Raw genomic sequence first — 24,387 nt, 5'->3', positions numbered from 1 at the left:
TGTTAGATATTGGCCTCCTCTGCTAGATGGTGAAGATGGGGCTGCATTTTATTATAACCGTGTCACTAATACCTAGGCCAGGGACTTGCAGGTAGTTGGTATTTAATAGGTTAGGTGTTTGGAGAATGAGATTAGAGATGCTGGAGAACTCGCATAGCAGGGATCCATGGAACAGGTGGAGTAGGGGTTCGACAAGACACAACAACTTCTCAGACCAGAGGGATGGGAACATCAGTTGGGTCCTCTCTGACTCAAGGAACATTCCATTACTCTGGTTATATTATCACTTAAGTATATTGAGTTTGGAGAATTCACAAGGGTTTTCTGGCAGGGTAGAGAGAAGAATGGCTTTGGAGTTGACTTGGGAGTTTGAAACCCCCAAGAATGTATACGCTTCTTTTTTAAATGATTGTGGGGATCCTGCTTAACCTTTCACAGCCTAATGTGGTTTGGGGTTCCAATGGATCCTTAACTACCTTATCGGTTTACACTATAAGTGAATCCATTGTTTTGGCACACCTCTCAGGAGAGAAATCTGAGAATACTTACCTATGTACATAAACACTAGGCATATTAAAACTTATTAAATAATTTTATTCTTTTCTCCTTTATATTACTAACAGTAGCCCAGTGTTCAGCATTTTAGAAAACTTGAATAAAAAAAAAATTGGGGGTTTACACACAGATGTATAAAAATATATATTCGGATAAGCAAATATCTGCTCATTACACTGCCCAACTTTAAGAGTGCCAAAAATAAATAAATAAAATGCCTGCCAATCAAATGAGAGGGCTAGATGGTTTTGCTAAAATTCATTATAACACCTTTTTTTAAATTTTTATTTATTTATGATAGTCACAGAGAGAGAGAGGCAGAGACACAGGCAGAGGGAGAAGCAGGCTCCACGCACCAGGAGCCCGACGTGGGACTCGATCCCGGGTCTCCAGGATCGCGCCCCGGGCCAAAGGCAGACGCCAAACCGCTGTGCCACCCAGGGATCCCCCATTATAACACCTTTAAATGACCAACATGTGGTAACAAAATTCAACTTAAAGTTACAGTCAGTTAGTATGAAAGAGAACATTATGTGTCCACTGAGTATTTCTTAAGCAGAATCTGCTTTGTGCTTAGAACACAGCTAGGTTTCAACAGTAAGCAGCAAAAAAGGTCAAGAAAATTTCCAACTTTTCTAATAACCGCCTTGTAATAGAAAGGAAAAAATATAGAAAGTATAACAATGCCATGAAAATCGGAATTGTACGTTTATGAGGCTTGGGTAACAAAAGCCAACATAGTTAAGATCCTTGGTTAGTTATCTCTGGTTTTTAAAAACCTACAAAACATAAAATATTTGCTTGTTGGTGCAACAAATTTAACCCGTGAGCAATAACCTGAACTATCTTTTCTTCATCAAGTACTTTAACAGTGCAAAATGTCAGCTGCCTCAGCTCACACATTGCATCACTGAAGCCTGAAGATGAACGATCTCAGGGAGGTAAATCTGCCAAGGAAAATGCAAAGCAGCCAAAAAAATACAATGATTCACTCCTGTACCAGAGTCTCTGAAGGTAGAGAGGCAGTTTCTTATGTAAGCGGTGAAATAAGTAATTCAAAATATCCATAAGCTAACATAAGATACAGTATTGAATCTTTTGACACAAAAACAAAGAATACTTATATTGCTAATTGGAACAGTATTCAACGTGGACAAGTAGATCTCGATGTTCTGTGGCAGGGTACTGTATATCGCACGTGGGACATTCCACCAGGCTTTCATTTAGCGCAGCAGTGGGAGTTTTTGGTGAGGCGACTTTTACTCTGTTTTCAGACTCTCCTTGGAAAGTGACTAATGGCTCTGTGAGGAGGGCAAGCTCCAGAAGCTGCTTCTGAAAAATAAATATATATGAGGTGGTTAGAAATTACCCGAATTACCCAAGAAGTAGTACTAGGCTTGGGGGTTTACATGGATAGGTTCTATTAAAATACTTAGAGCCAAATGTAAAGGTAGACTTGTGTGCAAGGCTGGCCGAACTTGCTAGTTTTCTAAAAAAGCAGCAAGTTCAGCAATAAAAACAATGTAGAATCAAGAATAGCAAAAAATTTTAATGTTGATCAAACAGGTTACACACAGAAATGATGAAAATACTGTATAAAATGTTTGTGACTTTCCTTTTTCATGTTTTTTTCTCCCTAAGGAACTCAGAATAGTCGATAAAGCTTAAAAATGAGTATTTTATAGCACAGTCTAAAGATGACGGACAGCAGGGACACAAAGAAAAAAAGCACAGGAAAATTATGGGCTCTTTTGTATACCCTCCAGTTTCCTATACTTTGAAAAATAGTAACAGAATGAGTTATAAATTTCAATTTCAAATATTATAAATCCTCAAAACCAATGACTTACTAGAGTCAAAGCATATTGTCTTTTACTCATAAAGAAGCTACAAATGATTTTAACAATTGCTTTTTTCTCTTTCAAAAACTGAGGAAGTCTATTTGTAACATTTCACCATCTGCAAATATTCTGTAGTACTACGATCACGTATAAAATACGGGCCAATGGGACATAACACGCAAACACAGATCCCAAAAGCTTATTAGTAAGATGCAAATAATAAGTCAAAAATCACTTCTTCATAGAAGAAATCATTTAAAAGGCTTATGTTTTAAAAGATTATGTGTTCAAAGGTAACCCACAAAATGTGCTTAATTTAATATGCTTAAAACAGTGTATTAACAGGAACAGTCTATTATCACTAAAAATGGCATTTTTCTTTTTAAATAGAAAAACACAGTTTCCGTTGAGGATTTACAAGTGCGCTCCCTTTCCCCACGGCCCCCAGGGCAGCCCCTGTGTAGTGCCTCTAGAATCCTGTGCTGGGGCGGAGAAGATCCAGGCACCACTCAGCGTCATGATGCTGAGGCCCATCATGTCCCTCTTCCTAGCGCTCTGGGTTGATGCTAAAAGGCAGCTGCTTCAGATGAAGCAGGGGTTCTTTTGCCTACTGATTTGAGAAACAGCCATTCTTAAGCTGTATCCTCCTGGTTTGGGAACTGGTTTGATAAATAAATGGAAAAACAGCAGCAAGAGAAAGAAGAAAAGAAGTTTTAGTTGAACCATTCCAAACTCAGCAAGGATTCCAACTGTGTTATTTGATTTCTTGCTTTTTGGGGCTCCTTAAGAATTACATGCAGTTGGTGCTGCATATTCTGACGGTCAAGTTTTTCATTTTCAAAGTCTAAAGTACATGGCATGCATCTGGAACAAATGCCCAGGACAAGACAATTACGGCTTAATAGACACTGTCCGGTTCTCTGGACTAGATGTATAAATGTTTTTCATGGCACAAGAGGCAAGCATTTGTGCCTCTCAGCAAGAATTCATCTGAGTACAATAAGATGTTGATAAATGAAGCTTACGGTTGAGGCTTTGGTTTATTCAAGGAGCAAAGCAAATGCTGGAGGTATAGGTGAGTGAGGAGGAGCTCAGGAAGTTGACTGGAATTTCTCCTCCCCATCCCCCTCCCCTGTTTGTGGGGAAGGGGAAGAAGGGAAAGAGATGGCTATTCCTCAGTTTGGAATACACTAAAAACCTCTGGTCTCTGTTCTGAGAATAAATGGTACCTCTCTGAGATCTGCTTGAAGTTATACAGTAGCCCTCATGGGGAGACCCTGCTAGGCTAGAATAGGGACTATGGGAGCCATGTGGGGAAGAATAAAATTTGCTAAGGCCAACATCACCCTGTCAAAACAATTGCCATCCCAGTTCAGAGAATCTGGTTTAGCTTAAAGACAGAAATATATGGCAAGATAAGTCAGATAGTCACTTAATTTTTTTGGTTGTTAAAGTTTATTAAAAACATTTTTCAGGGGTGCCTGGGTGGGCTCAGTCACTTAAGCGTCTGACTCTTGACTTTGACTCTGGTCATGATCTCAGTTTGAGAGATTGAGCCCCACAATGGGCTCCATGCTGGGCATGGAGTCTGCTTAGTAAGATATTCTCTCTCTCTCTCTCTCTCTCTCTCTCTCTCTCTCTCTTTCTCTCTCTCCCACTGCCCCTCCCCACCCACCCCATGCTCTCTCTAAAAAAAAAAATTCTTTTCATGACTTTCAAATGGTTCTTCACAGAATAAACATGAGGAAATATTCCATTTCCTAACAAATTAAGGTGAATTTAGAAGCAACCCCAATAAGTACCTGTTGTTCCAGCAGAACTATCCTTGTTTGTTCTTCTTGATGCTTTAACAGAGACGTGTAAAGGAACTGGACCTGTCAGATGTAAACAGAGCCAACACCGTCATAGCTGATCTTCTGTTGCGTGACCTGGGGTGCATGAGAAGCTCACCAGTCTCACATCTCTATCTGGGACAACACCTGCTTGTCGCGCTGAGTCACTGCAGCTGCTTGTTTGATGGCAATCTATAAAGCAGCTGAGCAGAACCACCCTGGCTGAGAGTTCCCTGGGGCACAGACTGCATGGCGGTGAACAGCACCAAACTCTACAGCACACACACCTACTCTCTTGAAGTACTGACATCTGCTAATATTTCTGAGTTGGATAACAAAGCTGGCCATGCCTTGCCCTCCTGGTCCGCAGAGGTGTGCAATAGAATTCTCAACCATTTTTGCTTAATCTTTTGTAAATATCACTGTATGCACCTGTAGGCAGAAGCTAGGTGGTAAAGACTAAGAAGGCAAATGTCACAGACTTTTTTTTAATCCCTCGCTCAACTTTTGGATGATTTTAAAAAATTACTTCGTATTCTAATAATAGCAATAACTAACTTCTACCCAGCCCTTGACTTTACAAAGACCTTTCACATTCTCTCAGCTGACCTTCACAAAAGCCCTTATGAAGCAAAAAGAGATTGTTGTGATTAATTTGACACACCAATGACCTGCAAGTCTGGGAAGGCAGCTGATTTTCCTAAGGCGGCACATCCTGAACTAGAGACCAAGTATGGATCCCAGATCATGTTTTTTCCGTTATTCCATGCTGCCGAGTAAGACTTAAATGAATGGTTTCTGCCAAAGTACTTGTCAATTCTAATCATCCTAACTTAGTAACTCTAATGTCACCGACACAGACATCCTGGCAGAAGGTGGGGAGTAGAACGAGAACATGGAAGATTTGTGTGAATTAACTTGAGCACAGCATCACCATGATCAAGGTGCCAGACTGGGAACCAGCATCAGTTCCCCTTTGCTTCACACCTTCTGACTTCTGGCACACACCTGCCTCCCTCTCACCAACTGCGTTGTACACCTGAGTTCCTCCACAGGGAATTCCCCATTGCTCACCTTACTGGTTCCTTCTTACCCAAAGACCTTTGTCTCAGTACCATCTCAGGCCTCCAGTCTCTCTGCATCATATTGCCCTGCTTTTTTTTTACTTGGTTATGAAGGTACTTGTTTAGGGTCTGTTTCCACTCTAAAGAATCCCATAGTAGGGCAGGAACTTGTTTTGTTCCTTGCTGGTTCCCTCGTAGTTAAAATAGTCCCTGACACTGGATGAGTACAATGACAATTTCGAATTCTGGATCATGGATAGTCTTACTGGTTAGGCTCACCTGAGAAAAGAGCTCTTCAGATCTCTTCTTCTCCTCTTCAAGTTTTTCCCTAGTAATATCATACTCTTCCTTGAGCCTTTGTATTTTCTCTGTTTTATGCCTATCGTCTTCCAGATGTTGTACATCTGCCTTTCTTTGTGAAGACAACAGTTGATTTAAATCTTGAACTTCTTTTTGGGTTTCTTCATATTTTCTTTGAAATTCACTAAGTTCAAAATTCAACTGAGTTATGGTCTGTCGTTCAACCTCGAGGTCTCTTTTTGCATTTGCCAAGAGATGGTTGTAGTATTTTTGCTTTTCTTCTTGAAGAAAATCTATGACAAACACATTGTGGCACAACACACTTTTTATATAATAGATAATTTCCCTGAGAAGTTAAAACTAAACACATTTCTATAAATAAGATCTTATGAAATGAAGAGTCAAGAGATAGGGTTGATATTCGACAGAACGAGAAAAAGAAGTTCAGGTACATTTTTTGAAGTAAAACTAACAAATAGAAGAAGTGGAAACAGTAACATAGCTGTTCTATGGGAAGATAAAGTAATAATGTAAAGAAGATAAATCAACAAGTAGAGATATAAACTCACTGTTCATATATATATAATTACCAAAATTAAAAACAAAAATGCTGAAAGCAATTGCTCTCATAGGAGGAAGAAAGAGCGATTGGAATGGGAAGGGAAGGGTGGGCAGACCTTCCTATACTTCTATTAAATTACTTTAACAAGAGTTCATATCACTTTGATAAAACACATACAGACAGAAAAACCTATATTGCCAAAGAAAGAAAAATTAGACTTAGCCCACCACTAAAATATTCCTTTTATGTGTAATAAACTTATAAAAGCATTGTAGTAAAGTAACTTTGCCCCCAATTCTTTTATATTTTCCTTTTTAAAAAAATTTCTAGTTATTTATTTGATAAGAGAGAGAATGAGCGAACACAAGCAAGGGGAGCAGCTGAGGGAGAAGCAGGCTGCCCCCTGAGCATGGAGCCTGACATGGGGCTTGATCCCAGGACCCCAGGATCATGACCTGAGCCAAAGGCAGACACTGAGCCACAGAGCCTCCCCTATATTTTCTTTTTTAGCATTAGCTTCATTTAAAATTTTCAAATCTGGGGATCCCTGGGTGGCACAGCGGTTTGGTGCCTGCCTTTGGCCCAGGGCACGATCCTGGAGACCCGGGATCGAGTCCCACGTCGGGCTCCCTGCATGGAGCCTGCTTCTCCCTCTGCCTATGTCTCTGCCTCTCTCTCTCTCTGTGACTATCATGAATGAATAAATAAAATCTTAAATAAAATAAAATAAAATAAAATTTTCAAATGTGAAGCTCCAAGATTATGAGCCTTGCCTGCCTTTCTTTAGCCTTCTCTTTATATAATTCAAAGCTTCAGTCCCGTTAGGGCTATCAGTTTTTAACAAGTGCTTTGCATGGGAGGTTTCTCTTCTTTTCTTAGTTTATAAGCTAGAACTGCTGGACCTATTTCCCCATCTGTAAAATGAGAATAATGACCCCTCTTGCCCCACCTCTTAGGGTTCTTGTGAAACTCAAAGCCAGGGAAGCTGCAAAGCCCTTGGAAAAAAGGTTGCATACTCCCTAGGAGCCTTCATTTCAATTCTGTGGGAGATTCAAAGGACTGAAGAATCATCTATAAGATGTATTCTTTCTTCTGGGACTGACCAATACATGAAAGGAAGCAAAGTAAAAACATGATCAGTGAGGAGGCCAACTGTGGGGGAAATGAAGTTGGAGAAGATCTGTGAAAGTGGGGAAGGACACATAGGAAGGAGAAAATTTAATGTGCCTTTAGAACTGTCAGAGATCCATCACCCTGTGCCTCTGGTCCCTTTGATCAGAAAACAATGAGAAAACAAACTTGCTAACATAGTCTTTCTTACTTCAGAGTTATAAGACTTGCTTAATTCACTTTCTAACATATTTATAAAAATCTAAATTTGACAAATCTCTCCTTTTGGAAAATGGCAGGCAAGCCTACCCCAAAAGAACATTTTTATACCAGTACCTTCTGATTCAGCCTTTTTTGTCTGCTGTGGGCATGAATGAGCAGCTGTTTCCAGTTTCTGTTCCAACTCAAAGATCTTGGCTAAAAGTCCTTTTACATAGACCTCCCGTTGTTGATCATACACAAGCCACTGCTGATTTTTCTCCAGAGCCTCAAAAAAAAAAATGAAAGCCAATCATTAATAAAATTAAAAAAAAACCCAAAATCTTCAAAAGGGTAAGGGAGCCCCAGTGATGTAGCCTTTCCTAGTACAAAGAAATTCTTGTGGGTCAAATAGAACTCTAGACCACCACCACATGGTCTGAAACCCGGAGATCCATTCTGACGTCAAGGTCCTTCAGAGCACCTAACACCATGGTGAAGTCATGTTTCCAGGGGGTCAAGTTCATTTGTTCTATACACAACTTGCTTTGTGTCTGTCCATGTAAATTAGAACACCTCTGTGGCAGAGGTAGAGCCCCTGCTCCAGAGATTTCCACCCAACACACAACTCTGCTCAGGAGCTCTCCATGTGGAGAGAGACACGGGCCTGCGGCCTGGTGGGCTGGTGCTCCCGCCCAGTCCAGCCACTTTCCTTCTCCGTTACAGATGCTGTTGCCCAATAACCTGAACTCCAAACTCCACCTTGTGGCTGCCTCTCAGAGAATCACACCTAAGGAGCCCCTGCCCCCTCTTTATCACCAATTTTCATCCTCTTAGGACTCAAGTAAAAATCCCACACTGGGATCACTCACTTGATTTGCAAAGGGGCTTATGAACTCGGTTGTTATATATATATATGTCTACATATTTTTAAAAGTCGTTTTACCAAACAAATAATAAATAAATAAAATAAAAATTTTTTTGCCAAACATCTTCAGCTTTTTAATCTGTGGTTACTTTGTCTTTTAAATAGTAAGTTTCTTGAAGTGGCAGACCATGCTCCTCTGGAAGTATTCCTGGCTTTGTGTATAATATGTACTCCAGAAATCATCCGGATGATGGCATAATATTAATAAAGTAGGCAGTGTTTATTTAAGTTAGCAGATAACAGAGAAACTGATTCACTTTACTTTTACTGCTAACATTAGTTTACTGTTACTGCTAACAGTTTTTCATTTTGGTTCTTTCCTTCAAGAAACTAGACATGCTCTGATAGCCTTACTTGGTTGGCCGCCTAGCCTAAGTCTAAAAACCTGATACCACCTGATCTGTGGTAAGACACTGGCAAATCCTCACATAAGAAGCTACATTAACTTTAGTGGATAAAGCAAGGTGGCATATATGGACAAAGGTGTGTAGATTTATGAGGTGGTGTATTATTATCAACCAGGACAAATTCATATATCCTCTAACTCTCATTGTTCTTAACCAGTTGATCCCTGGAAATGCAGTGAAAGGCAAAGCCAAAGGAGTCTGCCAGGACAGCCCCGTATCCCCAGCAACTGCACACTACCCTCCCCCCTTCCCTTAGTTTTGTTACTGAAAGTGGGGCACAGATTCAAGTTAAAGCTAGCAAAATAGACAATTCGTCTGCTGATTCTGGGCGGAAAAGCCTAGAAATTCTTATACTGCACCACCATGCAATGAGATTATAAGTCTTCTTTCTAACCTGGAAGTTCAATCTAAGAAGATGAGACTGTTCTTTTCTTGTTCTTTGTTTCTGAGAGGCTGGGCAAGTAAATCTCAACGGTTATTTGTGTAGCGCGTCCATATACATCCTAACCTCATGTCACATATGTAAAGTATGGATGAAACATCCCAGAAGGAGGCCTACATAGTGACATGAATACCCCTTCATGATAGCCAAGCTCATCTGTACTGAGTCCTCTGCCCCTGGCACCCATGCTATGATTTGTCTTGAGCAACGATTGACTGTTGGATCTTGGTAAACCCTGCTTTTGGATTAAAAGAAAAAAGAAAAAGATGTGTCCATTTTTTGCTCAACAATGCAGACCCTCAGTTGGAAGGTGATTCCCCCATTAAGAGAGTGAGAGGAGACACAGACTATCACCAAAAACTTTAGGTTAATTAATACAATGATCATTCTACTTTGGGAGGAAAAACAACTCTTAATAAGTTCAGTTCAACCTCTCCCTTGGTTCCCCTAAGTGCTAAATCATTTAATTAGTAACAGAGTTTTTGAGAGCTTCATGACACCACTTGCTAAAACTGAAGCTATGTTCCCTTAGGCTAACATTAAAATGGCCCATAAACTGCCTCTTCCTATCTCTTCAGGTTACAGCCTAGCCATTTCTGGTCTCCGCTGCCACCTTGCTGTCCACATAGCTATACAGACCCTCTTGCCCAGAATGCCCTAGAACTCCTTCCTATATCACGTGCCCATTTAAATCCCACCATTTCATCAAGTTCCAGTGCGTCCAGGGTTGTCTTTCAGGCCTCCTTGCCATAAGTGCCCTCACCAAGCTCCCTCTCCTTTGTAAGCCAACAGTGATTTTAATGTCCATTCAATTTATTTGGCATCTTATACTAATGACCTTGATTGTGTTCTGATGATAGTTCTTATCTGAACTAGATCATGGCCCCTGGACAGCTGGCCCAGGCTTGTTTAGATTTTGTATAGTTCCATTTATACGTTCGATGCTTCCATGGCAAGTAGCTGCCTAATAAATGTGAACGATGGTAACAACATGGAGCAGAGAAACAATGGTTGCCAGAATTGGCAAGCACCCACACAAGCCTTTTAGCCCCAAACTGAAGTTTGGGTATTCAGGGGAGGAAACGTCATGAAAAAATCTAGTAGTTCCTTATACATACTAGAATAATCCATTCAAAATGATTTAAAAAGAGGGATCCCTGGGTGGCGCAGCGGTTTAGCGCCTGCCTTTGGCCCAGGGCGCGATCCTGGAGACCCGGGATCGAATCCCACGTCGGGCTCCCAGTGCATGGAGCCTGCTTCTCCCTCTGCCTGTGTCTCTGCCTCTCTCTCTCTCTGTGTGTGTGTGTGTGTGTGACTATCATAAATAAATAAAAAAAATGATTTAAAAAGAATCAAACACTCTCAAAAAGCTATTTCTCATTAACTAAGGAATATATGAAAATGAATTTCAAACCCCTTTATAATGGAACTACCATAGCTATTTCTATGATTTTAACAAGTGTATACTATGCACCCTTTGTGTCATAATTCACTCAGACCTGTTGAAATCTATTATTATCAGTGGTTGAAGTGGCAGCCAGGACGTATAATTTTATATCCTTCAGGGGTGCCAAAAAAGATGGCACAAAGTTCTTGACAAAAAAGTTGCATGATCAAAGCAGACTGAAGTAAAACATACATACTGAAACACTTTCAAAAATGTTCAATTCTTTTTCAATCACCCTGCATTTGTTGTAAATACACTGAAAAAGGAGTAGCTCCTCTCTCCTATGAGCTGGCATCTCACCTCAGGGGGTGAGATGGGAAAAGCAGAAAGGAACACACTGGACATTTTCAGTTGTATACTAAGGCGTCTTCTTTTAGAGTAAGAATTTCTATCTTTTAAAGATATAAAACAGCTGAGCTTCAAGTCTGAAAAGATCTTTCTATATAAAAACTCCTCAGTCTAGAGAGTTCTTCTAACCTTTACTAGGCTCTTTCCATGAGCATCCTACAAACTCATGAGCATGTAGGCATGGGGCTTAAAGAATTTCAGTGTCTGCTCTCTGCAGAACTAAGAAATGGATTAGGATGACAGAGGCAGCTTCTGGAATCAAAGACTTAGTCCAAGGTCCTCCAGTCACTTGACCACACACTTTTCTCTTGGTACCTGTCAGGCAGTTATAACATGAGTCCTCCTCACAGAGTTTAAGAGTAGATTTGGAAAGCGGAGATAATGTACATTCACTCTGTATTAAATACTCAAATTTAGCTGCCAAAAGAGGTAGTGTTGTAGGATTCAAAAAGCATGCATATAACCAAATCTTTATAAATCATGTGTCTGATGCTAAAAATACCTAATTGTATATCAAATTTTAAATCTGTCCAACTTTATTTAAGAAACAGTTTTTTAAAGACTTCATTTATTCATAAGAGACACAGGAGAGAGGCAGAAACATAGGCAGATGGAGAAACAGGCTCCCTGTGGGGAGCCTGATACAGGACTTGATCCCAGGACCTGGGGATCACAACCTGAGCCAAAGGCAGATGCTCAACCACTGAGTCACCCAGGTGCCCCAAGAAACATTTCAATATATATAATTCAAGTCAACGTTGGATGGTGCTGAAAATTTTCTCCTTTTTTAAGATTTATTTATTTGAGAGAGAGCACAAGAGCAAGAGGGAGAGCAGGAGCAGGGAAAAGGGGCAAAGGGAAGGGGAGTAGCAGACTCCCTGCTGAGCAGGGAGTTCAATGCGGGGCTGGATCCCATGATCCTGAGATCAAGACCAGAGCTGAAGCCAGATGCTTAATGGACTGAGCCACCCAGGTGCCCCGAAAATTTTCTTTTAAAGGAACCTGTCCATACATCACTTAAGTATGAGAAACAGAACTGATCTTGAAGATTTGAGGGGCAATATTCTAAAAGACCAGGTGATGGCGGTAAAGTAGTAAAGTAGTCAATGTTTCTTTCCTCCAGGCCTCACTGTCTTCTGCATTTGCTTTCTTCTCTAAATAGTATCAATAATAAATGGACTTGATGGCTATCAATAAATGTTTATATTAGTTTTGCATCTTTGGAGTCATCATTGCATTATCATCTCTTCCAGCTTTGTGCCCTCTATACATTTATAAGGCATGCATTTAACATTTCCACTCAAATTATCAATAAAAATATGGAACAGAAAAAAAAATATGGAACACAAGTAGGCAAAAGTGAATGCTACTGAAGCTCTTCCTCAGGCTTCACAGGGATCCATTTTATGTTTCCTGAGCAAAAACTCTAACATAGGTTACAATGTTAGTCTATACTGGAGGAATAAAAAAAGCGAGTCAACTGACAAAGCTGTAATTATGTGCCTGCTATCGGCTCAGGTCATGATCCCAGGGTCCTGGGACTGAGAGCTGAGTAGGGCTCCTCACTCAGTGGGGAATCTGCTTCTCCCTCTGCTCCTACCCCCACCCCCACTTGTTTGCTCTCTCTCCCTCTATCAAATAAATAAAATCTTAAAAAAAATTAAGTTGCTATCTGTACTGTAGACATGTAAGAAGACATCCTTGTTCTGAGGAATATATATTTAAGTATATAGGTTTAAGGGGCTGTAATACATGCGACTCACTCTTAAAAGGTTCGGGAAAAAAATTTATGTTCTGGGGGGTCTGGGTGGGGATTGAAGAGATATATAAAATGAAGCAAAACATTAACAATGTTTGAATTTTGGTAGAGTATATGGGTGTTCTACTTACCATTTTTATTCTTGTAACTTTCCTGTAAATTTGAATTTTTTCCTTTTTTTAAATTTTTTTTTATTTATTTATGATAGAGAGAGAGAGAGAGAGAGAGAGAGAGGGGCAGAGACACAGGCAGAGGGAGAAGCAGGCTCCATGCACCGGGAGCCTGATGTGGGATTCGATCCCGGGTCTCCAGGATCGCGCCCTGGGCCAAAGGCAGGCGCTAAACCGCTGCGCCACCCAGGGATCCCTTGAATTTTTTCCAAATAAAAATTAATAATCGTTATTTACCTTCCTTAAATTGTTTAAAAATCAGATTTTTAAAATTCAGAGCAAGAAATGCCTACTTCAGCTTCCTCTTAGCTATTTGGTTTGCAAGTCAATGACACTACAATGTTTACAGTATGAACTCCATGTAATTATTTCAAAATGTCAGCCAGACCTAAATGGTCACTGAGGAATGATACAGTTAGGCATTAAGAAAGGTGAACATGGGTTTTTAGGGCTTTTTTCAGCATAACGAATACTGATTCTTAAAATAGGTGGGCAAAGTGATCCAAGAAGCTTTGTGGGAACCTGGAGGAAGGGCAAAGGACTGGAACTACTGAGCTCTCAAAGCAGAATAATGTGAGCCCTGTGCTCAGAGGAGTGACAGGTTACTTTCCCTGCTTCCTAGTCTGCCCCTGGGCTCAGAGACAACCAGAGCTAAATCATCTCTTGCTCCTCAAATGTGTAAGTTAATACAGCAGAGCTGAGAGCTTATTGGAAACGTGGGATCTCGGACCCTACCCTAACCAATGAAATCAGAATTTGTGTTTTATGAAGATCCCCTAGTCTCATATGCACAGGAGAGTCTGGGAGGCCTTGCTCAGGCTAGACCATTGGATGGTGAGTTGGGTTAAATTTTACTCCACTTATCTGAAATCCTTTCTAAGGTAAACAGAGCAGAGGAGCACAATATGATCCTTAAGTAAGCCAGGAAGATAAAAGAGAACAAAAAGGTTGGGTATCCATGTATAACATTTCAAAGTTATTTTCATACAAAGAATTGTCATTATCTAAAAATAACTTTAACTGATATTTGAAGCAGTTGATACCAAGAAGCCTAAAAGTTACGTGTATGTTTAAGACAATAGCATATATTTTCAGGTACTAATAAAATTGAAATGTTCTAGACACTGGGCATATAGCAGTGAAAAAAACATGGAAATCCTCCCCTCATAAAACATATACCAGTGTAAGACTTACATAATAAAAACAATACGTGAGTGAAATATATTGTAAGTTTAACAGTAATATGCGATGAGAGGAAAAGTTACAGAAGCAGGGAAAGGTAATAGGAATTGTCTGGGAGCTAGAATTTTAGAAAAGGTGGCTAGGTAACCCTCTGGCCCTGGCCCCACCCCACCCCTCCCACCCAAGAAAGTGACAATTGAATATTATCTGATAAGGTAAGGGAGGTCATGATGATATCTGGGGAAACGGTGTGCCAGGCAGAGCAGAGAGAAAAGGTAGTGTATCGAAGGAGTAGTTAGAAAGCCAGCATGGCTGGAGCAAGTAAAGGGGAAGTAGGAGGTGTGCACATAAATCATTCATACATCTGTACATCTGTGCAGCTGGTAGGTATTGACATACATGGAACAATAAAGGTCGTATAACATATGACACAAGGAACTTATTTTGATAGATCTTTAAAAAGTATGTTTCTTCTTTATCTTAGTTACCTGTAGGTGAGTTACTTTGATAAGGTACTATAGGACCCTGCGATCCAGACACTCAGATTTAAATTCTTTGGAAGATCAAATAGACCTCAAGGTACACTTGCAAGATGAAAGAAAATAGGAATCTTAAGAGAAACTTAGAGAAGAGTAGACTTGCCAGTAATATTTCTGGAATCAAAATACCTACCTACTGGCCTAATAATTAACTCAAGAATTTTCTACATTGTGTATCTGAGACTAAAACTTGAAAAAATACAGTGAATAATAATCCTATGTCCTCAATTAATTCAATTCACAATGAAACACACCAATCTATATAACACATAAGTTTGAAGTAATATAGCCTTACCATATATCTAGAAAACCTTATCTCAAATTCTACAGAAAAGTACTGAGTATACAGAGAATGTGTTTCCTTTTCAAACTACAAAAGCAAATCCGGATTCCAAGGGAAGAGTTTCAAATGAATAAATACATCTTGCATGGATAAATAAAAAGAAAAAATTATAAGTGAAATTACAACATAATATAATAACTGGGCAAACTAGATTTAGGTGAAGAAGGAACATTGTTGAGGTATTTGGGTGTGTTCTAGGGCTTTCTTGCCTAAAGAGACTAGGACTAGAGGAACTGGCCCTCTTGAATGCCTAGAAAGAGACCTAAAGGTAGTAACATAGGGAGATGATCTCAAACCATTCAGTTCTTTTCTCCTCAACAGACTATTTTCAAGTCACAGCATCAATGCTGTCAATTTCCATGAAATTTAAGAACGAATTAATTAATCCTCTCTTCCCATAACTTAATAGAAGGAAAATGAGGGGCGCCTCAATGGCTCAGTCAGTTAAGCATCTGACTCTTGAGTTCAGCTCAGGTCATGATCTCAGAGTCATGAGATCAAGCCCCGTGCTGGGCTCTGCACTGAGCATGGCGTCTTCTGGTGTCTCTCTCTCTGCTCCTTCTCGTGCTCTCTCTCTTAAATAAATAAAAGCCTTAAAAAGTAAATAAATAAAAATAAATAAAAGGAAAATGAGCTTACATCTTTCAGCTGTATTTCCATTTCATGAATATTATTCATTGATGAGTTGAAGCAGCTTGTAGCCATAGTCTGAAATAAACCAATATTAGTTAATATAAAAAATTTAACAAGTTTCCTCACCATATTTGGTTCTATAATAACAGAGAATACTTCACAAGGACATCTCAAAATCCACATCTAGTACATGCTGATGAACCATCATGCCAGGTGACAGGTACCAGAGGAGAAGGAAGATCTGGAAGCTTCCTCAGCAGAGTGGAAGCCCTGAGATTTCATACCTAATTTGATTTCTGAGGTCATCTGGATCACCAGCGCATCTCAGTGCCTAAGAATTGCCCAGTGGTTTTCACCACAATGAGACAAAACTAAACAAGTAGGCTGTTTAAATGAAATCTGGAAAATATTAAATTGTCAAATAAAAGATAAAAGTTGTTTTCTAGAATTATATTTGTATTAGTATTAATTAGTATTAGTCCATACAGATTATATGGAACCCAAGACAAAATTCAAAATTTCTTTCTTTCTTTTTTTTTTTAATTTTCACACAGAGGGGAAAAAAGTGGTTGGATGGTTGGATGGATAGGTATCCAGGCTAACCAACAAAACTCCTAACAAGCTATATTTCAGTCTTTTAACACCTTTAAGGAAGCAGACTTGTGTGAACACTGGCAATAAATCACAAAATATTTTTCTCCAAAGGTTCTTAGCTCACCCCAGTAGCCCTTTCTCCCCCTCAATTTAGTCGTCCTGGTAAAAACTAGGACAGAGGCAATTCACCAAAACCTTTTCCTTTTCCTCTGGGTACACTGTGGACTATATTTCCCAGCCTTCCCTGCAGTTAGTGAGGCCATGAGACCAAATTCTGTCTGACGGAATGGGGGCAGAAGTGACATATGCCAATGCTAGGCCTGGTCCCCAAACCCTCCCTTCATGCTCCACACGTTCCCTCTAGCTTACAACTGTACACAGAGGATCTGGTGCAAGGCTGGGGAGCCACTAAAAGGAAGGAACCTGGATCTGAGTGATTCTGCAGAGCAAAGCCTCTTCCACTCCCACCTGCACAAGGCCGTGACATGGGCGGAAAATGAACATCTGTTTTATGAGACCCTAAGATTCGTAGGTTGTTACAGAATCAAAGCAGGCCGACTAACATAGAAATCAATAACCTTATAATATGATTGTTATAAGAATACATTTTTTAGAGTCATCATTTCTACCAGAATTTGTGTGTCCATATTTAAAAGTGGAGAAACTAATTCTTGAGCTTTAAGGAAAAGTTTTAGGTGATCACTTTGGATCTATAATTTTCATGAATTTTAGCTGTGTGAAAATTCTCTACAAAAACATATCCTCTTTGTTTTTTTGTTTTTTAAACCTTTTGTTTTAATAAATAAGACATATTCACCGCTTAGGCTTTAAATCACATTTACAGATGAGGAACACTTCTAGGCCCAAACAGGTTAGCAGTGAAGCGACTACTGCTGGGAGGCATGCATGGCCCCCATGCACTTTAAGCCTAAGAGCAAAGACTTCATGTCAGAGAACACGGTACACATCACCTCTAGGCTCAAGAACTAGAAGCAGAGGACTGGAGGAAGAGCGGAGACTTGGTGAAGCTCCTGTGACCACCATGATACCCTCACCCTCACACTACAGAAGCCGACGAAAGTTGTGCTACTTTTAGATAAGCTAAGGAGGAGCTTTCCTGATTACATGAAGTCAAACTTTCTATTTTTAACAATTAGGATAGGGAATTAGCTACACAGAGTATCCACTGACAAATACAGACTATGAGAACAGAGAAGAGGAAGCCACACAGATACCCCCGTTTCTTCAAATATCAGAAACTTCCACGCCACAGCAGGAGAACAGTGGATGAACTCTACCCCTCCCAAAGGTTTAGTTCAAAAACTTCCTGTTGCCATTTGCACCAAATAAGGCTCCCCGTACTTCTGGCATCATCTGCTGGGCTATAAGGTCCAGTCAGCTTTCTAGAGTATTGGAAACCTTTATTTTACAATCCCCATTATAGATCTCCACTTCACCAGCTATTTCCTCAAGCAGGTAGGATTCCTGATCAATTTGGACATCAACATCTTTTTTGGTGGCAATTTTGTACATAGGAATCACCTTTTGCACTGCAGCCTTTACCAGAGCGAAAGGCTCTGTTTCTTGCAACGAACAATCATTTGGGGCTCCAACAATTGGTACAAACCCTGGAGGACCAGTCCATCCAGCAGTACTTGGACTCTGGTTGTATCTTTTCCCACTTTGCTGAGTCTGTTTTGCTTCATTTAGCAGGTCTGTAATAAGGTCATCTCTTGCTCTGAGGACCTTGAGCCTTGCTTGATTCATCAAATTAGACATCTGAATTTTCTTCTGCTGCTCAATCTGTTTTTCTTTCTTATCATAGTATTCCGTAATCTTCAGTCTTTGGGTTTGCACAAGACGACCTTTCTCAATGTTGAACTCTTCCTCTGCCTTCGCATCTATTTCCTCTGCTTTCTCGTTGGCTTCTTGTTCGATAAAAGCCATCATATGCTTAATCTGCTTCTGCACATCGGCATCGCTGAGGGCCATGGGGAAAGCTGTGCTAGGCCGGCAGGCCACTGGCTTAAGCTTAGCCTGGAAGGTGGCGGTAGAAAGCAGGAAAAGAAAATCCTGCAGAGGTATCGGCTTCCTTTGGTTTATCAACATATCCTTTTTGAATTCACCTGTAAAAGTACTCAATTGCCCATCTATGACAGTACATGTAAATGGTATAGGCCCTATCACTCTGACTATTCTGAATAGGAGAAAAAGTGCAAAGACCCTTATCGACATTGAGGTATATCTGAAAGCTACAGATTTTCTTCTATAGGTGGTAATAATACTATTAGTATTATCTAAATGTTCAAATTTGCAAAAGAATCAAAGATCTAATCAATAAGAAATCATTTCTTGAGCACTTACTATATGCCAAGCACCATGCTAGGGGATTTACATATATCACCACATTTAATCTCCAGGATTATTTCTCTATTTTTTTACACCTCTCTACCTCCGTCACCTATTTTAATCTCCAATATTCTTATCTTGATTTTAACAGTGTGGAAACTGAGGTTTAGAAGAAGGGTCTGGTGAATTCTAGCATTGTCTCTAAAAGCTAGAAAGGTTAAGGAATTTGTTCACTCAACTAGCAAGTGGTAGAACCAAAATCTGAACTCAGATCTGCCTACCTACAAAGCCTTGTTCTCACTAGTAACTTTAAAACAGAGGAGGAGGGAGAAAAAGCACTTGTAGCTCGAAAAAGCATACCGGATATTATAATTGTGTATCTCAAATCTGAAAATAACAAAATGAAGGCTACTGTCTTTATGATAGGAACTACAGGAAAAAAAAAACCCTAGAAAACCTTGGATGTTGTAGATACACAGTAGATTCTGTATTCTGAATATTCCTTTGCACAAAAAAAAAATGATCTGGGGAGTGGAGGGAGCCATATTAACTACTTTTTGCTTATAGAGAGGGTACCAGGCTATAAATAAAAAATAGCTTGTTAGTATACTATATTGTTTCATCATTTGACAAGTGTGTTTGAACAAACCCATTCTTCACAAGAATTAAAAATTGTATCAGAAAGGGAAAAAAAATCTGAGTTTAAAGAAACGATGAGTACCTGTGATAAGCGGAGTGTACTGGCTTTGCTTTCAAGTTCAGCAAGCCTTGCAGTTGTAGCAGACAACTGTTTTTTCAATACATCTGTCTCTTCAGACAAGGATTTCAACAGCTGTTCCCTCCTTTTGCCTTCCTTTATCTTCTCCTCCAGCTGTTCAAGCAATGCAGTATTATTATACTTGACTTTCAGCTGCTCTCTGAGTCTCTGTATTTCTTTGTCTTTCTCTGTGAGGTGATATGCATTCTTCTCCATCTCAGCTTCTAGGACTTGAATTTTCTAGATATAAACTAAGAAGAATCTTAGAACAAAGCCAGGTCAAACATGAAAATAAGCAACATACAACAAGCATTTATGAAGAGTTTATTATACATCAAGTCAGCATTATACTAGATACCAGGGCCAAAAAGAAAATGAAGCCGAGGTCCTATGCTCAGAGAGCTCAGAGAGAGGTAAACTGATAAATTACTGCGATACACTAAGTGCCGTACTTAAGATATATATAAAATGAATGGGACACATACACAGAAAAGAGAAACCAACTCTGTCAAGAATGGTAAGAGAAAGCTAAAGAAAAGCTGGCTCTCACATCAGTATCTGATAATCATCCTTCTGTAATACCAGTTCTAATCATCTGAAAGGCTAAAAGTAAGCCATACAAGAGATAGATGTACGCTCATTAATGAACTCGAAGCAACAGAACTTAAAAATTACAGAATGCTACAACTGGATAAAAATGCATTCGTTAACTTGTTTTTTGTTAATAAATGATTTGGTACCAACTCTAAAAGATGATCTTCAAAGGAGTGTTCACATTTTCAAGGATTTAAAAGATAAAGAAGGCATGCTTGTTAAACTGCTGCTGACATAAGGCAGAGAGCAACTCTGGGGAGCCCAAAAAAGTTAAGAGACTGACTTTACATGCTAAGACGGCAAAACCACCATAAAACTACAAAGTTGCATGGAGGTGGAGGGGAGAAGCAGTTGTTCAAATAAATATAAAATGGGGAAACTGAGTTAGTTGATCCTGTGAAAATGATGTGGGGACTTTAGTTGCCTCAAGCCTAAGATAAGGCAGTAGTATGATACAGTTAAAAAAAAAAGCCCATATAATTTTAGGCTTTTGGAGGGTACAGCATCCAGATTAGTGGAAATAACAGTGCCATTTCAACTCATGTTTGCCACAGTGCACAGCACACACACCAATATTGTTCAAGGAATGTGAAAACATCACAAGCATCACAAGGTGCTCAGGAAAGTAACCAGGATTATAAGATGCTAGAAAAGCTGAAGAGTATGGGGTTGGTCTACAGAAAAGTAAAAGGAAGGAAGATTCCATCAAATATCTGAGAAGTTTTCATATGGATAAAAAATGACTTGTTCTGTGCCTGTAATACATACAATTAGAACAAATGGGGAGAAGTTACAGGAGGTTTAATTTCAATTGATTATAAAGGAACAAAGTTTTGACAACCAGTGCTTGTCAAAGATGGAAAGAACTGGAAAGAGATCTCTCAGGGAAGCTATTAGATTCCATCACCAGACTGCAAAATAATCTTTATGTCTAAGAATTAGTGATAGATCATTTCTCAATGCTTGAATAAGTATGTGTTGTTAAAAGAATAATAAATCATTTGGTTTTATGATGTGCCTATAAAATAAAATTTAAAGAAATCCAATGATACTGTTTAATACAGGTCATTTATTTTCTAACTATGAATAATAAGAGAACTGTTGCAAAATAAAATTAAATGATTAAAAATTTAAAATCTCCCAGTTCTAATATGTTCCTAGCTGCTTTATTGATTATGCCATAACAAACTGTAAATTAGAGAACCTGAAATATAGTTTAACAGAATGCAAAATGCCAATACATGTAATGGTTTTACCTCAAAAAATCTGAAAACAAAGATTACTTGGAAAGCAGCCAATATACATGATAAAATGGATTTTTAAACACTCATGTTAAAATCTGAACTCTGTTGAACACTTTGAAATTATCAGATTTGACTTTTTCCATTTAGTGAATGAACAGAAACACTAAATTATATCATTATTGGGAAAATACTTTATCTCCTACAGCAAAGTTTATTACAATTGAAAAACATTTATAAGGCCACTCACCTCCAAAAGTCTGTGTCTGTCTTTATCAGTCAACTTTCCTTTTCCACTTGTAATTTCATCCACTGATGTTTTTAAGGCTGAAATTTCTCCCTTCAATTTTTCTAATGCAGTTTCTGATTTGGAGTTACTAGGCTTTGATCCCCATTTACTTTTAATGAAATCTTTGGGACTTCTGGAAGACATTTCTGAAACTATCTGTAAAAATGAAAATACAATTATATTTTATGAGTCTAAGTTTAAAAGGACAAATCTCGGGATCCCTGGGTGGCGCAGCGGTTTGGCGCCTGCCTTTGGCCCAGGGCGCGATCCTGGAGATCCGGGATCGAATCCCACGTCGGGCTCCTGAAGCATGGAGCCTGCTTCTCCCTCTGCCTGTGTCCCTGCCTCTCTCTCTCTCTCTGTGTGACTATCATAAAAAAAAATTAAAAGGACAAATCTCAGGCTTGTAACCTTTTGCTAAATAGAAGTTTCTATCTCAATAGAAGTGACACAGCCAAACCAGTGGGGTATGAGAAAGAGACTGGGAAAGGCTTCTGGCTTGGTGGTATCAATATCTATTTTTTAATCTGTGTGGTAGATACATGGGGAGAATTCACCTTTTAAAAACATGTCAACTTATCTTGACATACACAGTAATGCACAGAATTAGTGAATCACCATATTGTACACCTGAAACTAATATAACAATGTTAATCATACTGGTATTAAAATAAAAAAATCCAAAAATATGTCAACTTGGATGCTTATGTTTTGGGGAGGATTCTGTATGTATGTCCTGCTTCAATGAGAAAGTTTCATTTTAAAAAAGGGATCAGGGGATCCCTGGGTGGCAGAGCGGTTTGGCGCCTGCCTTTGGCGCAGGGCACGATCCTGGAGACCCAGGATCGAATCCCATATCGGGCTCCCGGTGCATGGAGCCTGCTTCTCCCTCTGCCTGTGTCTCTGCCCCCCTCTCTCTCTGTATGACTATCGTAAATAAAAAAAAAAAAAACTTAAAAAAAAAGGGATCAATACTTAAACCATTAAATGAAGGCTGAATGAAAGAGATCACAGACATATCTTACCCAGGAATAAAATGCTTGCGGTAAATGATATAATTCTGAGAACATAGGCACTGAAATGTCATTAACTAACATAGTGATATGTCCTGTTCAAATCTATGTAAACAGGCAGCTACCTGAGAGACTAGAGTAAGCAGAAGCAAGAAGAATCCAAGACAGGATATTTAGGAAAAAGAGACACAATATTCAAGAATCAAGGATAAGAGGCCAAATTAAGGAAGGAGAAGCTCAGAATCTGCTAAGAATATTAGGTAACAGTTTCGAAGAAGTGTATAGTATCAACTCCAGGGGCAACACATATAGTGAAACATACTGTGCATATAATGAAAGTAACTTTAATTAGAGAGATCAAAAACCATTTTCCGGGATCCCTGGGTGGCGCAGCGGTTTGGCGCCTGCCTTTGGCCCAGGGCGCGATCCTGGAGACCCGGGATCGGATCCCACGTCGGGCTCCCGGTGCGTGGAGCCTGCTTCTCCCTCTGCCTGTGTCTCTGCCTCTCTCTCTCTCTCTATCATAAATAAATAAAAATTTAAAAAAACCATTTTCCACCTTATGGATCCCAAGATAAAGTAATGGTGGTAACTGAGGAAGTTAAAGGAACACAAGACCATGCATGCACTCAAAATATATTAGAACCTGTAATGTACGAGGTGGCGCACCTCACGTAAGAGCTACGTGGGCAGAGAAAATCCGCAAAAGAAGGCACTTCCTCACTTGTGAAATGAAGATGTTTGTGGAACAGGCACGAAGGTGCTTGCGACCCCGCACGCGGTCCTCCCCGCAGACCCTGGCCAAGTCACGTGGCCTCTCCGCGCCACGAGAAACAAAAAGGGGGGTGGGGGGGAGGATGATAGGCACCTACGCACCTACGCACCGCAAAGCTGAAGGGAAGGATGGACACACCCACGGCGGTGACACTCCCAACCCGGTGCCGGGCAAGAAGTGAGGCCCGGGAAGGGGGACACATACCTGGGCGGGCAGAGACCGGGCTGCGGACGTACACAGTGACGCTTTAATGGCCAGCACCTGAGGCGAAGCCGGGTCCTCCCGCTGCCGCTGCCGCTGCCGCTTCCGCTTCCGCTTCCGGGAGTTTGAATCCCGCGGCTGCGGGGCGGGGCACGTCACTGCCGGCGGGAAGGGGGCGTGGCCGGCGGGAAGGGGGCGCGGCACGCGCGGGGGCGGGCTCGCGGCCCTCCGATTGGCTGCGGCCTCCGAGGGGCGGGGCTGGAACCTGGAAGCGAGGTGGAACGGAGGCGGGTCCGAGGGGGCGGGAGCAGAGGCGGGACTCCGGCGGGGAGCTCCTGCCCTCCGGTGGGTGGTCCTCTTCTGGGGCTGTCTCTGGGCTCTTCGGAGCGCTCAGACCTCGGGCTCTGTGTTCCCGTATAAGGAGCCGAGAGGGGGTCCCTGGGAGGCGCAGCGGTTTGGCGCCTGCCTTTGGCCCAGGGCGCGATCCTGGAGACCCGGGATCGGATCCCACGTCGGGCTCCCGGTGCATGGAGCCTGCTTCTGTCTCTGCCTCTCTCTCTCTCTCTCTGTGTGTGACTATTATAAATAAATAAAAAATTAAAAAAAAAAAAACAAAAGAAATGTGAGCTCCTTGGAAGCAGGGACCAAACGTTATCTTCGTATGTTGAAAAAAATTCCTTAAAGTTCTCTACGCGGCTTGTCATCCGTTGTATGTAAGTTACATAGGGGTTTGTTGCTTTTTGCGTAAGATTCTCCTCCGTTGTATGTAAGTTACATAGGGGTTTGTTGCTTTCTGTGTAAGAATGGCTAACTCCAACTGAGCGCTTACTAAATGGCGAGCACTTAACATAGATTCTCCAGTTTAAGTCTTATATCCATTCTATAGGGTAAATATTATTCGCCTTACCTTACAG

At 40.4% G+C, this 24,387-nt stretch overlaps 1 protein-coding gene and 1 pseudogene across 3 annotated transcripts; both read right to left on the bottom strand.

Annotated features, from left to right (window-relative positions):
• Positions 1-641: 641 nt before the first annotated feature.
• Positions 642-24,003, bottom strand: LOC129513423 (centrosomal protein of 55 kDa-like). Of its 3 annotated transcripts, XR_008665254.1 has the most exons (9): positions 23,477-24,003; positions 21,446-21,640; positions 19,325-19,600; positions 15,667-15,735; positions 7,601-7,751; positions 5,572-5,885; positions 4,199-4,270; positions 1,016-1,887; positions 642-825 (listed from the first exon to the last, which is right to left on the bottom strand). XR_008665254.1 is itself a non-coding variant. In XM_055331376.1 (8 exons), exons 2-8 carry the CDS (start codon positions 21,626-21,628, stop codon positions 1,684-1,686), a joined length of 1,269 nt encoding a protein of 422 aa, XP_055187351.1. In that variant the 5' UTR covers positions 21,629-21,640; positions 23,477-24,003; the 3' UTR covers positions 864-1,683. The 3 variants fall into 3 exon arrangements, 2 of the variants coding, with proteins under 2 accessions (XP_055187351.1, XP_055187481.1); XM_055331376.1 differs by lacking the exon at positions 642-825 and having other exon boundaries at positions 864-1,887; XM_055331506.1 differs by lacking the exons at positions 642-825; positions 19,325-19,600 and having other exon boundaries at positions 864-1,887.
• Positions 17,497-18,275, bottom strand: LOC129513517 (V-type proton ATPase subunit E 1-like; annotated as a pseudogene).
• Positions 24,004-24,387: the final 384 nt, after the last annotated feature.

Source organism: Nyctereutes procyonoides, unplaced genomic scaffold (assembly GCF_905146905.1).
Source record: "Nyctereutes procyonoides isolate TBG_1078 unplaced genomic scaffold, NYPRO_anot_genome, whole genome shotgun sequence".
Taxonomy (NCBI): Eukaryota; Metazoa; Chordata; class Mammalia; order Carnivora; family Canidae; genus Nyctereutes; species Nyctereutes procyonoides.
This window is presented reverse-complemented; position numbering and strand designations above follow the sequence as displayed.